This window comes from Solanum lycopersicum, chromosome 4 (genome assembly GCF_036512215.1).
Source record: "Solanum lycopersicum chromosome 4, SLM_r2.1".
In the NCBI taxonomy this organism is placed as follows: domain Eukaryota; kingdom Viridiplantae; phylum Streptophyta; class Magnoliopsida; order Solanales; family Solanaceae; genus Solanum; species Solanum lycopersicum.
The window spans coordinates 57,377,184-57,392,134 of record NC_090803.1 but is presented as its reverse complement, the minus strand read 5'-3'; the positions used below and the strand labels follow the sequence as shown (position 1 = coordinate 57,392,134).

Genomic DNA, 14,951 nt, shown 5'->3' with positions numbered 1-14,951 from the left:
GAATTTATTTTGAAAAGTTAGCAACATACTTAAATTATCATGACAATCTATTACACATTTTACAATTTAAAACTGAATTTTTTTTACCCACCAAAACTAACATGGCAAGAAAATTAAAAAAAATAAAAGCATGTTTGGTAATAAATAAAGTTTTAAAAAAATCAATATCCTCTTTCTGTCATCAACCCATCCCGGATTTGACTCGTCTCTAGTAATGGATCCCTTTAGTTCCTTCATTATCCCCATTAATATTTTAACATGTCATATAAATAATTTAATGACTTGAATTAATTTGATTAACTAAAGAGTTTTATCATAGTTGATATTTCTCTCACTTCCTTTTTATACTTAGAATTCTTTCTTCTTTGTCATACTTTAGAAGAATCATTAACTTGCTGAAAAATAATATGTAAGTTTTTTTATTAAAAAATGTACCATTCATTCAATTTCATTACATTACTTATTGCGACTCTTTTCATTCTTTATGTGTTGAAGAATGTTTTTTCGATATTTTCTTCTTCATCATATTTAATTTTCTTCAGCTTCTACATCTTCAATATATTCATTCTCTTTAACTAAGTCTGATGTTGAAAAAATTGATATATACAGATATTAAACAATTTAACAAAATGAATAAAAATAATTTACGAAAGAGAATTTCAAAGAAGCCAGATTTGGAAAATATCTAGGATTTATTACCCAAGTCGTCCTGTAAGAATGACAGCGAAAGAACTTCTTTTAAAAAAAACAATATGAAAACAGAAACTAAGCTTTTTGAGATGGAAAATAAAAAAGAGTGGTGGGTTGGAAATTATTAATGATTAAAAATAAAATAAATTTTGAAGTCCAAATATCAACACTACAAATAAAATCCATAGATCTATTGTTGATTTGCTAAAAACAATGTTTGAAAAAATAAACTATAGCAGAGAAGAAAGGATTCTAAGCACAGAAAGGAAGTGAGAGAAATACTATCTATGGTAAAACTCTTTAGTTAATCAAAGACAAAGGAGAGCGACAATCGAGATGGAAGAAAAACGATCGAGATTTGTATACATGTGAATTCACTTGGATCATCATATTTAGAGCAAATTAATTATACTTATTTGCATGCACTAAAATTTAATAAGATGCATAATATTTTAAATTAGTGTACATCTAAGTAATTAGCTCTCAAATGGATGAGATTTTTATAAGTTATTGATTAAAAAATCTCTTTATTTGAATTTTTTAATGTTTGGAGTTGTAGTCTCATGCTAAGTCTTTTAACATCTAGTTGGTCATAAAAAAATCTAAGCAAACTTTTGTTTTTTCTTGTTGGCGTATTATGTACTTCAAAGATTGTCTATACAAACATGAGATGATGATATAGAAAAAACCAAGTCTCTAAATTGACAAATATAACCTTAAATATTTGAGTAAAGAAGTAAACAATGTAAGAGTATTTTGGAGAATTTGCAACATATTTTGTATGTAGATGTTTTTGTCTTGGACTTGAGAGCAATTGCAACCTCACTTTCCTCACCATTAAATCTTCTTCCAATTCATGATTCATAAATAAGCTTTTCTTTCTCCAATTTTTTCTCATTATCCAATTAATATTTTTACTTTCTTTTTCTATTCAAAAACTTCAAATAGCATCCATATTCTTATCTTACAATCAAACTATCAAAATCTTGTACAACTTTTCCTCAGGTAATTGTTTAATAATCTAATGTTTAATTATATGTTTTTTTTTCAAGTAACATTAATTCAGTAATGACGAATTATTTTAATTAAGTAGTGAACAACATATTGATTTTATACTAAAAATCTTTGCTTTTTCAATCATAGATGGTTTTTCTTTAAATAATAAATGAGTATTAAATTGCAAATTTTAGTAAATTTTTCTATTATTAAATCATAGATAAATAATTAAGGTGAAGGAGGAGTGTTTGGTGCACATATATAAGTCCATTTATTATGATCACGTTGTATTACACCTCCATACTTGTCATTTCGTGATTTCAAAGTTGCTCCAAGTGGATCTCGAGAAAATAGAGAATTCCACATATTTTAGTACATTTTTATACTTTTTTTATTTGACCATTATTTTGAATTTTATTTTTACTTCACATTTTTAACATATTAAGAAAAAATAATTAAATTTTCTTATATTTTATATTAAAGTATTGATTACTGACGTAACATAAATATATCCAATTAATAAAAATAATATAATAAACTAATCACATCATATCATTATTTTCTTAATAAATATATTTTGAAAAATAAAAGTGAACCAATAGAATAGTTATATACATGAGTCAACTAGGTTATATTATAGATTGTGAATCCCCGTGTAGCCATTTAATTCTTTCACTTCTTTTAATTCCTATTTATGTGTCGTTACTGTTAAAAATAGATAGTATTTTTTAGTATTTGTTATGTCATAAAATCAATACATGATGACACTATTTTTTCTATTTTATCCTTTGAAAGTTTTTAGCTTGAAACTTGAAAGTATACATTTATCTAACATAGAAAAATTAAGTACTACATCCCTTCTTATATATGTCGTCTTTTAATAGAACACTTGTCGCAATCACAAAAGCAATATATAAATAATATTATTCTTTCTATTTTATCCTAGAAAGTATAAATTTGATTAACATAGAAAAGTTAAATAATAAGTTAATGCGCAATAGTGAATGTAATTAATCAAATAAATTAATTTTCATTCATTTATTAAAAATCTGACTGAGATCACAAAATAAGAAGACAATAATAAATTTACCTAATTTCTTAAGGGATATGAAACTTAAAATAAACAACTAAATAAGAATGGGGGAGTATACACAAATCCCACAATCCATATGACCCATCCTTCATTTTTTTGAGATGCCCGTCTATTTTGGATCAAGTTTTGATATTTGAGCTTTCTTTTTTATATGTGTCTATGACCTAACAAAGTTATTATCTTTATCATACAAAATTGAGCAAGTTCCAACTTCTTGTTTTTTTTTCCATCTTAGAGGTATATAATCGTGGAATAAAGAGTTAGTTAAATATAATTAGGTTAAGTAATGTTCAATGACATTATAGATTTATGTCATGTGTAGTGTATAATAATTTATGATTGATAATCATTTAATTATATATTCATATAATAATAGCTAATAAAAATAACAAAGCTGTCAATTTTTTTTAAAAAGAAAAAGAAAAACTATCAAATAAAACAATTAAGTGTACTAAGTTAATATTTTCAAGAAAAATATTAAGATTGATATGAATATGCGAACTTTCTGACTTTTTATCCGTCAAACTTCTTCGGGAGTAATTTTCCACGTGCTTTCTTCATTCTGAAATAATCTTCAAAAATAGATCAAACTTAAAAACATCATTGAATTCTAAAATAGTAATTCAATTAAAGAACATGATAAGATAAAAAAAAACTTATTTTAAGATTTTCAAATAATTATAAAAATATTTATTCAGATTCTCCAAAAGTGTCAAATTCTTTAAAATTAGAATAATTTAAAAAATTCAATACAAGTACGAGATTTGACGGGTAAAAAAGTCGAGAAGTCCGCATAATCTCGTCAGCCTTATTTTTAAAAAAAAAATTAGCTTGGGTACACTTAATTATTTTATTTAATAATTTTAAAAAATAAAAATAATTGACGAATTTGTTGTTTTTATAATTAAAATGAATATAATTTTAATGAATTTCAACCATAAATTATCCATAAATTATTATATGGTACATATGGCATAAATTTATAAGGTCACTAAAAATTACTTAACCGAATCTTTGTTCGTAATTGAGTTCTTTTTGTTTAGGTTTTTAGATATCGTCAATGTATCTACAACTTTGAAACTTATATCTCATCTTTGTGTAAGAGTTTGCAACATAATGGTTTACTAATTAATGATAGGCAATTGATCATTATTGTTAGGTATGTGTTTGAGTAAAATAAAAGAAAATACTTATAAATACTTATTTTTAAGTTAATTTAATAAAAATAAGTAAAAAAATCGTAAGCTATAATAATTTTCAACTTATAATTTTTTATTTATAAGTGGTAAATTGAAAATCAGTCCAAACATATACTTGTCCCTTGAGAGGAGTTCTTTCAAACAAATTTATTAGTCACAATTTTTATATTTAGACATATTATGTTATGGTTTCACTATTATAAACCTAAATCTGACAAATATATTACTATTAAGATTAAATTTAAAACATGTGAAAATGGATTTATTTTTTTTTAATAAAGAAATGGAAAATAGGTGACTAATTTTTAAAAAAAAATAAGGATTTTTCTCCCCAAACTCTCAAATTATCATCTTCTTCTCCACATTTCCCTCATCTTTGCCACTTCACTCTCTCATTTCAGTCATCAATTGAAAGGAAGCTCAATTCACTATTATATTACAAACCTCTTCTTATGCCCCTAAAAGGGTCCAATTAAAGCCAACTATAAAAGGGTATGCTTTGAGATTTACATTTCTGATGTTAAAATATTAATGGGTATTTTCAAGAACCGAAACAATCTTTGAATTTTGGTATGAAATGTTATTTTGGTGAATAGTTTTTGTTTGTTTTCTTGTAAATAAAAGAGCTTTGAATAGACTTCTGCTAGTTTTATATTCATGCATTTTTCAGAAATTTGTAAACTTGCTGCAGAATTCTAGGAGATGATGCACTATTAGAAGTATGGGGTGATGAACTAAAGATGGTTTTAGGTGTAAAGTTTGGAACTTTATGATGAAGCTATGCTATTTATGGTGGATGGTTTAAGCATTTCATAGCTATGTATTCTTTGCAATTTACTCAAGTTTGAAATGTTATTATCAGTTCACCAATTTCACAATGATTTAAGTTTTTTTTTTCTTTATTAGAGTTTCTCTTAAGATTTCCCTGTTAGTCTTCTCATTGAGAAAGAGTGTTTGTTAGGGTCTAACCGGAGATCTTGTTATTTCAAAATAATTTTTTGGATGTTTAGTATTGCATAACTTTGTCTTAAATGTAGCTACATGGTCAATGAGGATTCATGTAGCCGACCCCTACTTGCTTGTGATTGAGTCACAGTATTGTTGTTGTAGTGTTATATACTCCCTCCGTTTTAAAAAGAATGAAGAGGTTCAAAGTACGAGGGTGGAACCATCTGCTTTTCCGTATCAATTTGGATGTTGATTTATACATCCTTTGAAATAAAATGTATATAATTATGAGAGTTAGCTTAAATGGTTACTAGTTCTCTTCCATGTTCTGAGATGACCCTCACATACTTTCTTCCCCTTTCCCCAGTCACGTTCTTTTGTGTGCTTCCGACTTGGTTTGCAGTAATGTATCAAAGATTGTTTAAGTTGTTCGGATTATGTATTTTGAAATCAATGTATAGCCAAGGTTGAGGACACTGATCCAACACACAGTGAATTGGACTGATGGAAATTAAAGAAGTTTGTTATGTTCCGGTGTCTCTGATTTTGCTCTTTCTTATTATAGCTAAACGGATTGAAGTATGTTGTGCTAATAGTTTACTGTCCTAATTTGTTTTCTTTTTTGTGAATTAATTCTTTTGGCTTTTGATGCAGATTTCGTACAGGCTGGACTTTGTGTTGGAGCATACCAGTAATTGTCTTTTCATTTTAGTTGAAAACTATTAGAAGTTGGATCAGCTGCCTCTTTGGGAATTACCCTTTATACCCATTACGATTGACCTTTTTAGATAAAAATATCTCCCTTACAGCTGGTGATGAATATAAACTTATAGTTCCTTCATTTTTTGATATCTTGAATGGCTGGATCTTTGTTGCCAGTGGGTAAGGCAGTCCTACGTTCCCGCCAACCTTCCAAATGTTATATGTTCAATGCTGATCTCCAGCATCCGAAGTCAATTCCAATTCTCCCTCCATATAAGAAAAGAGTCAAACAGAATAATACTTTGAACAAGTCAGTGCTCCTAAGTCCATTAGTTTGCCAATACCGGTTAAAACCAGTTTCGGCGCTTGACTCAGATGTTCCCTATCCTATTGAACAGGTATTAATCCCCTTTCATATGCATCTAATAATGGTTGTTGGGCTCATTTTTAAAAGTAAGCTACGGTTCAGTTGGAGGTAATGAAATATGACCTAACAGTGATGTTAAATCTAGAGTTCAGAAGGTTTAAAGAGCAGCGAGAGCTTTAAGCAATGGGATTCATTGACTGCGAAATTTGCAGGAGCTGCAAATATTCCGTTTCTCATATTACAACTGCCTCAAATAATACTGAATGCTCGTAACCTTCTAGCAGGAAATCAAGCTGCATTATTTGCAGTTCCATGGCTGGTATGGCATTCTGCTTTATTCTAGCTACTTATAGCTGTGGTCTTATTAATGTTGAGAGATAAATAATCTGAGATGAACATAATACAGGGGATGTTCACTGGATTACTTGGTAATTTATCTTTGCTATCATACTTTATAAAGAAGAGGGAGACGGAAGTGGTTGTTGTGCAAACTTTGGGTGTCGTGACCATTTACGTTGTGATATCACAATTAGCCATGGCTGGATCTATGCCTTTGCCTCATTATGCAGTCACTTCTGTTGTTATTGCGTGTGGTCTTGTTGTGAACTTCATGAACTACTTCCACTTGCTCAATCCCGTAATCTGGCGTTACTGGGAGGATTTCATTACTATTGCTGGCTTATCTGCGCTTCCCCAAGTAATCACCCTCTCTTTTCTTTCATTTTCTACTCATCCATATGATGAATTTGGTTGAGATTCTTATATTTGTTTGGCATTCTGCACCAGGTCATGTGGTCAACTTTCATCCCATATGTTCCAAATACCATCTTGCCTGGTGCTGTGGCTTTTGTTCTGGCTATCTTAGCTGTCTTTATGGTAAGCTTTGACACTGTAGCTTGTATATATGGTTACTTTTTCAAGTATAATGTTGAAATGGCCATTTCTATTATTCTGCCTTGAAGTGAACAAACTGAAGAAAAATATTGCAATGCCAGAAAAAGAAGATTATTTTTTTTTGCTCGACTTAATAAATAGAAAGCTAATTCAACATGTGCACTGGGAGAATACTCAACTCTATGTTCAAATTTATGTTGTTTCTGAACTACTGCGGCCACACAAGAAGCAAAGAAGGGTTTTTTTCTTCATTCATGACTGAGGGGAGAGAGATGATAGCTTCTCTGGCTTGGGGTGGGATAACTGGCTATCAGTCAATTCTTTTCATATTTCTTCCTTAATATTAATAAAAGGTTTCAGTTTTCTGATATAAACTGGAAGGGCAAGTCTAAAGTGGTGGCTCAACTAGGTGATTGAGCGCTTGTATTCCAGATTTGATGATTGTTTATGCTTTGTGTCTTTATGAATAAGAAGATATTCTTTTAAAGGTACAATAATGGACTGCATGTGGAAGCTCGAAATTCTGTAGGGAGGTTGTCACATCTGATTGATGTGCCTGGAAGTATGGAAGCTTCTGTTGTGGCTTACTGCGGTTTTATGTCATTTTTGCTCCATGGTGACCATAACTGGAACTTGATCTGAAAGTTTTCTGCTTGCTTTTATTGCATATATCACACGTATAAGAGAACGCTTAACTTTCATGTTACCAAATAATGTCGCAAAGGCAGTTGCTCACACATTGACTTTTCTTTACTTTTGATATTGTTAGATTACACACACTAACTCGATTAGGATTGACAATTATCTTGTGTTCATTTTCCTTGGCTCAAGAGCAAGCTAGAGACTTTTGTATGCACTTTCTGTGGGAAGATAATTTTGTTATGCTTGAGAAAATGAGAACATGGATCTGAATTATTCTGAATTTCAAGCTACTGTTATTTACAGTCTCGGACTGGGAAACTTCCAGAGAAGGGCATCAAATTTGTAGGATCATTATCTGGATGGACTGCCACACTTCTTTTCATGTGGATGCCAGTTTCACAAATGGTAGTTTCTATGAAGTTATTTTGGAGTAAAATTGTCAAATCTTGGTTTTTTCACAAGTTTGAGGTTCCTCATCCTGACTTATACCTTCTGTCTAGTGGACAAACCTTCTAAATCCAGATAATATAAAAGGTTTATCAGCTCTTTCGATGTTGCTTGCAATGATTGGGAATGGACTCATGATTCCACGAGCACTCTTTACTCGGGATTTGATGTGGTATGGCATCTTACAATTGTTTTCCCTTACATTACAAACTTCCTTTTTCTACTTTAGCTGTCAAATTATATCTAGCGTTCCTCACATCACCTATTTATTTTTGCTTACAAGCATCATTGTCTACAACTTTTCTTTTCTTTTTTTGTATAATGTTCTTGTTCTCTTCCTTTACTTTTTTGTTATTGTGAACCTTCAGAACTAAATTTGTTCACATTTGGTGCAATTCAAATTTTCTTTTGTAAATTTCTTCATTAAATTTCACCTACCACCTGGTCAGCTGTTTAGTCCCGTGATGCTGAGTATTTCTTTTAGTTCTTCTTTATGGTGTTTAATTTTCCCCTCTTGATTCTCTTCTTGATTAATAATAGGTTCACCGGTTCAACTTGGGCATGCGTTTTTTATGGATGGGGAAACCTTGTCTGCTTATATTGGTAAGTTGTGCAGAAGTGCTGTGCTCAATAGTTTTCAAGATTTATTCAAGAATTGAGCATTGTTCTACTTAATAAATCCCTTTTGTTCTACATCCAGCTGCGAAGTTATAAGCAGGGAATTTTTCTTGGCTTCAACAACTGCCTTTGTAGCATGGCTGGGTACACTCTCACTTCATTTATTTTGTTTTAACTTGAACTTTCTGTCTCTCGCAAGTTTAACTATACTGTTTGGGCTACAACTCCATGCCTTGTTCATCGATGGCTCAGCCAGTCATCCCTCGGGGTGCCTCATGATGGCCTTTTCCCCCGTTCCCTCGCGTGTTATTGCATTTTGCTGATGGCAATATGACTCCTCTTTCATTTTCTTTTCTTTGTGGGTGAAAACAGTGTTCAGCTTCTGGAGAGACACACAAGTATATGGATATAATTCTCCATTGAAATCGTTGAAGGAACTGATTTCTGGTTCATAACTGATCCTACTTGTCCTACCTTGTTGGCTTTGGCTACATATTTGAAATGCAAGAATGTTAAAGTTTGGCATTTCTGCTATGAATCAATTGCTCTTCTTTAGAAGATTTGGTGAAAGTGCTTTTGGCAAGTGTTTTTGGGGGTACATCAGGCAAGGTCTAGTTGCAATGTCAAATTATTCAGCATATGGTTTATGAGGAAGGTTCCTGTGGTTCTTTTACATGTAATATTAATCAATAATAAAGCTACATTTGCAATGTTAGTGCAAATATATTTGTTGTATTACATTTTGGGACAAATTCTTAATAAATATAAAGTTTAAAACCATATTTGCAAAAAAATTAATTGTGTTTAGGTTATTACATTATTTTGTGGCTAATACTTTCTTGTTGGTTGGTTTGTCTCTTTTCCACACACCTATTTGCCTCTGCAAGATAGATAAGGAGTATGATTTGCGTACACTTTGAATTTTTGCACTTAACTTCTCATAGTCTTGATGGTGTTACAATGACCTATTGTAGTCTAAAAGATCTAAGTTAGTAGTATTTAGAGTCTAAAATTTGTTCTAAAGCACAACAGTACGAATATAACATGGAAGTGACCAAAACTCAAAAAGTCTTTCAAAATATGCAAATATTATTACACAATATGTTGAGCAAACTCAGGAGGCCTTTTAGAAAACATATACTTTGCCTCCAAACTCTACTTTTAACATTATTTTACCCATTAAAATACCGTTTGTTTTATTACATTCAAGCTCTATATTACTAGGTAATATACTGTCCTATTTTCCCTATTTAGCATATTTCAACGTCCCATAGTGATCATGCAACGGAGGCCTTCCCCTTTCAGCATAATGTCAAATGCTTTGTTGATCTCTGAAAATGGTACTTGATGGGTGATGAACTTCTCCAGCTCTAGTTCCTGAAAAAATTTACTCCGGGATGAAGTTCAACTTCTATGCACGGATAGTCGTTTTGAGTATATATCGAAAATAGGTGCAAGGATTACCTTATTCATGTACTTGGCCACCACAGATGGGAGATCAGTTTTGGGCTTGTAGTTACCAAAGAAGGTGCCCTTGAGTGTCCTCTCATTCAACAGGTTCATGGGATGAGTTTTGAATGCATCGTCTTTGTTTGGCACGCCAACAAGCACAGCCACACCCCAACCCTGTAAATCAAGTATGTCATAAGATTGTGACCCTTACATTTGAGTGGAACGAGATGGAAAAAAGACTTAAAAACAGATGAGAATTGTTACATCATGAACACATTCAAAAGCAGAGATCATAGCGTTAACATTTCCAGTACACTCGACACTCCGGTCAACACCTCCATTGGTCATCTCAGCGATCACCTGAAAATCATCGCGCAAACCTCAGACAAGAAGTTGCTACACATGATATGTTATGTGCAGTGGAAACAAGATGGACATGCCAGAGACAAACAAACCTCCTGAACAGGCTTATCATGATCTTTTGGATTCACAAACTCTGTGACACCGAATTTCTTGGCTGTCGAAATTCAAAAGAAAAACAGAAAATCAACAAATTTTGACATTACATTCTTGGTCATCCATAATCAAATGCACTCACCATCATTGAATCTGCTGGGATTCAAATCAATACCAATGATCCTAGAAGCCCCAGCTAGCCTAGCTCCTTCAGCAGCCTAATACAAGATGACCGACACAACATTCTCATTATGACAACGAACGGACATTGTATCGAAAAGCAGAGGGTGGAATGTACACTCACAGCAAGGCCAACAGCTCCCAAACCAAAAATAGCCACATAAGAACCTCTAGTAGGTTTGGCAACATTCAGAGTCGCACCAAGTCCTTCAGAATAGATGAACTCCGCCATAAGACAATATCCAATTATAAAAAACTTACTCAAATGACTAAAGTTGAATAAAACCTGTTGATATTCCGCAACTCAGGACACAAACTTTGTCAAGTGGTGCCTGTGGATCGATCTTGGTGACGCAACCAGAATGAGCAACAGTGTATTCACTAAAAGTGGAAGTTCCAACAAAGTGGTATATCGGCTTTCCATCCTTGGAAAATCTTGTTTGACCATCACTAATCATAACTCCCCTGTCTGTATTTATTCTTAGGAGTTCACACATGTTGCTTTCTGATGATTTACAGTGACGGCATTGCTGACATTCTCCGGTAAACACAGGAAGAACATGATCTCCTGGTTGAAGATCTGTAACACCTTCACCTACACTCTCCACAATTCTACAACCACACAAATGTAAACACTCTTATACATACTGAATAAGTTCGAAAATAACATAAGAAAATCAACTACTCCATACCCTCCAGCTTCATGTCCGAAAATTCGAGGAAACAAAGGTGTTTGTCCCTACAGCAAAACAGAGGATTGCAAATCAATAACTACACCAACCATCAAGATGGAAAAATATGCAAAAGGGTCAAGACGAATGCTACAATATTCACCATGATTGCGAAAAAAAGGTATAAGCAGAACAGACCAAGTGATATTTAACAAAAGATAACAACTTTACATATCAAAAACCTCATAAAAAACATACATTTTTTATTGGGATCACATAGGTAACAACAAGTATAGTCATTATACCAAACTTTCTATCTAATAAACAGAACCCTTTGTGCTTCTAACACCAATAAGCATGATCAACACAGAAAATTAAAAATTAACAACCCAAAGTTGACAGAGTTAGGTAATTCACTACATAGTGGTTAGATATCTCTCCATTCTACCCTTCAGGGTGGGCCATTTTCCCCTTCAGGGTGGGCCAGTGGTTTGGGCTTGGGACATGGAGGTCTCAAGTGTGAACTACCCTTCGGGGTGGGCCAGTGGTTTGGGCTTGGACTGGGACTTCCATATTGGAGGTCTCAAGTGTGAAACCCCTTGCCAGGGAAAGTGAGGGGTTTGGGCTTGGACTGGGACTTCCATATTGGAGGTCTCAAGTGTGAAACCCCTTGCCAGGGAAAGTGAGGGGTTTGCCTTCTGGGTCGAGCTCGTCGCATCGAGAGCTCGTCGCACCGAGAAAGTAATGGATTTGCCTTTTGGGTCCGGCTTGTCGCACCGGGCTTGCCTAGTGCAGGTTAGCTCTCTTACGTGATTTGCGAGCTAGCATAGGATAGCTGCTGTGGATTTCCCTTGTCATCAAAAAATAATATCTCTATATTTGTACAGAGAATCAAATCCTTACAAATTGAACTAGCACTAAACACTCAAAAAAGTTGATATAATGATTTCAAAACACACAAAAGTTTGAAGAAAAAGACCTTAGCTTCCCAGAAGTAAACATCAGTGTGGCACAATGAGGTGAAGAGAATCTTGAGACGAACTTCATGTTTCTGTGGAGGTGCAACATCCACTTCTTCAATTACCAAAGGTTTTCCAGCTTCCCATGCAACCGCAGCTACACAAAAACAATCACAAGACCATAAAAGAGCCACAGATTTTGAAAAAATCTAAGAAATTTTACTTTCACTCACAAAAAGATCATATTTTTTTCCAAATCACAAACAACCAAATCCCCAAAAATCACAACTACACAGATCCTTGATATAGCCAAAAAAAAAAAAAAAAGGATCACCTTTGCAGCGAATAACCTGACCAGCAGTATTCATTGTTGTTGATTTATGGCTTAAACTTTTTTTTCTAAAAATGGTGTTTTGTTGAATTTATGATAACTCGGCACCGTCTGTTATAGTGCGAGCGTAAAAAGGCTTACACACTTCATTTCTGTTTTTAGGACCACGTGTCTTCCTTCTTCTATCTTCATTACAACACCTCTTTTTTTGTCAACTTTCTAGTTATAGTTTTAATGTAATTGTGCCAAATAGCATACTACTACCACCATCTTTGTTATGTTTTTTAAAAATTTAACTTTTTTTAAAAAAAAAATTATATATTCAAAAACTATACATAAAATACATATTAATATAATGAGAAAAAAAATATTATAAGATCAAAATTTTTATCGTTTGAATTTAAAAATGAAAAGTATGATGATAAAAAAAAGTGGATGGAAAGAGTATTATTTTAATTTTTGGATAGCTCTATTAATTCAGATTCTTTTCAGGTAAAATTTTATTTATTCTAGTCCCCAATCACAATAATAATACAATTAACGATCATTTCTGAAAGATGTAGGTATATTTCTTAAGGTTTCGAATAATAAAGAATCACATCGCAAAATTTTATTTTGTACAAAAAGATATAATCAAAACACTAATAGTTGATTATATTGTTGAGTTCATCCTATCTTTTTGGTCAATTTTTGTTATTCAATTGCTACAAGTAATTGTTAAAAAGGAATAGTAATTAGAGTTGAAAATGAATGATTTGGTAGTTGACAAATTAGTAAGATTTGCAATCCTTTTTTTTACTTTGCTATATTTGCATATGTCATTAGTGACTAGGCATGATTTTATCCTTCTATAAATAGAGCATTCTTGCTCATTTGTAGTACACACCAAGTTAGAGAGAAAAATCATTTTGAGAGCAAAGTGAGGTATTCCATAGACTAGAAGAAAAATAGATGTGAGTGATATTTTAGTAAGGTGAAAATCAAAAGAGTGTTGTTCCTTTTGAGATTTTGAAGAACAATTTGTTTAGATAAGGTTCTTAGACTTTAGGGAAACGAATTTAACTAAAGGAGGTGTGAGAAGCACTTCATTATTTTTTTTATGAATGAAGGTCGAATTTAACTAGAGGACTTGACCTTAAATATTATATATGGACACATCAAGGTCGAAGAATAATGAGTAGTTGGATCGTTATTTTTTTTTCTTTCCGCACTAGTTATTTCATAGTATTACTCTTGTAATTTCTTGTTTTTTGATTTATGTTACTCGATAGTGTTTCTTATATTTCGATTATCATATTATTTTAATTGTAGTTCTCGTTCCTTTTATCATACTACTTTGTCATGATTTTTTTGTGGTATTTTAGTTATGATTTGTTTACTTTTGTCAATCTTTCCAAACTATTTTGAATTGTTTTTTTCTAGAACCGCAACTCCTTAACCCTCTAAGACATGTAGAGATAAAATTTCCACATATTTTATTCTCATTAGGTTCATATGAAAAATTACATTGAGTACATCGTTGTTGATTAGTATGAATGGGTATAAAAATTAATATACAATAATTTTTTTGAGGAATGTTATATTATGAAATAGCTTTTGATATTAAACATGTCACATAAATATCAAAATTGTTAAATTATCTCAACTCCATTTATGAGACTATACAAACAAATTGAGACTACATACGTACTTTTTACAAATTGAACTTTCATTTACAAGCATGCATGGAATAAATATTTGTTCCTTCAAAAGTAAAATAATGGTCAAGGGCTCAATTAATTATCTTTAGAAACTGATGAAAAGAATATTAATTTACAATATGAATACTTAATACTTTTTTCCATCAATACACAAAAGCATTGAAAAAAATTATAGATAGTTGAACAAAAATTCTCAACATTTACAAGCATGCACTAAATATTTATTCCTTCAAAAGTAAAACAGTAGCAAGGGCTCATTTAGTTATCTTTAGAACTGATGAAAAAGAATATTAATTTACAATGTGAATACTTAATACTTTTTTCCATCATCACACAAAAGAATTTAAACAGTTCTCATGTTGAGAGTGGGATTTGAACCCACGCCCTTTCGGACCAGAACCTTAATCTGGCGCCTTAGACCAACTCGGCCATCTCAACATTTGATTATTAATAGTCACCACATTTAATATATCTTTGTATGCAAAAGAATTTGAGACCACAAGAGGATACTAAGATCAATCGTATATTTATATAATATAAGAACCCGAGGCCTGTCCACGTGGCGCCACCATAATAAAAAAAAATTATAAATTTATTTATTTTCAA

At 32.0% G+C, this 14,951-nt stretch overlaps 2 protein-coding genes and 1 non-coding gene across 6 annotated transcripts; 1 reads left to right on the top strand and 2 right to left on the bottom strand.

Annotated features, from left to right (window-relative positions):
- Positions 1-1,428: 1,428 nt before the first annotated feature.
- On the top strand, positions 1,429-9,318 carry LOC101261407 (maltose excess protein 1-like, chloroplastic). 4 transcript variants are annotated; one of them, XM_069297267.1, is made up of 11 exons: positions 1,505-1,695; positions 4,670-4,728; positions 5,581-6,026; positions 6,141-6,314; positions 6,402-6,692; positions 6,782-6,871; positions 7,835-7,936; positions 8,032-8,150; positions 8,519-8,581; positions 8,679-8,740; positions 8,969-9,318. In XM_069297267.1, the coding sequence occupies exons 3-11, from the start codon at positions 5,784-5,786 to the stop codon at positions 9,049-9,051; spliced, it is 1,227 nt and encodes a 408-aa protein (XP_069153368.1). In that variant the 5' UTR covers positions 1,505-1,695; positions 4,670-4,728; positions 5,581-5,783; the 3' UTR covers positions 9,052-9,318. The 4 variants fall into 4 exon arrangements, with proteins under 4 accessions (XP_004237731.1, XP_069153368.1, XP_004237732.1 ...); XM_004237683.4 differs by lacking the exon at positions 4,670-4,728 and having other exon boundaries at positions 1,429-1,695; XM_004237684.5 differs by lacking the exons at positions 1,505-1,695; positions 4,670-4,728 and adding an exon at positions 4,252-4,470.
- A 329-nt stretch (positions 9,319-9,647) lies between these two features.
- Positions 9,648-12,800, bottom strand: LOC101261114 (alcohol dehydrogenase 1). The gene is made up of 10 exons (XM_004237682.4): positions 12,649-12,800; positions 12,335-12,471; positions 11,377-11,423; positions 10,971-11,296; positions 10,809-10,891; positions 10,647-10,722; positions 10,504-10,565; positions 10,313-10,408; positions 10,061-10,222; positions 9,648-9,973 (listed from the first exon to the last, which is right to left on the bottom strand). Exons 1-10 carry the CDS (start codon positions 12,680-12,682, stop codon positions 9,857-9,859), a joined length of 1,140 nt encoding a protein of 379 aa, XP_004237730.1. The 5' UTR covers positions 12,683-12,800; the 3' UTR covers positions 9,648-9,856.
- A 1,902-nt stretch (positions 12,801-14,702) lies between these two features.
- TRNAL-AAG (transfer RNA leucine (anticodon AAG)) lies at positions 14,703-14,783 on the bottom strand. Its single transcript has one exon. It is a non-coding gene; the product is annotated as a tRNA-Leu (tRNA).
- Positions 14,784-14,951: the final 168 nt, after the last annotated feature.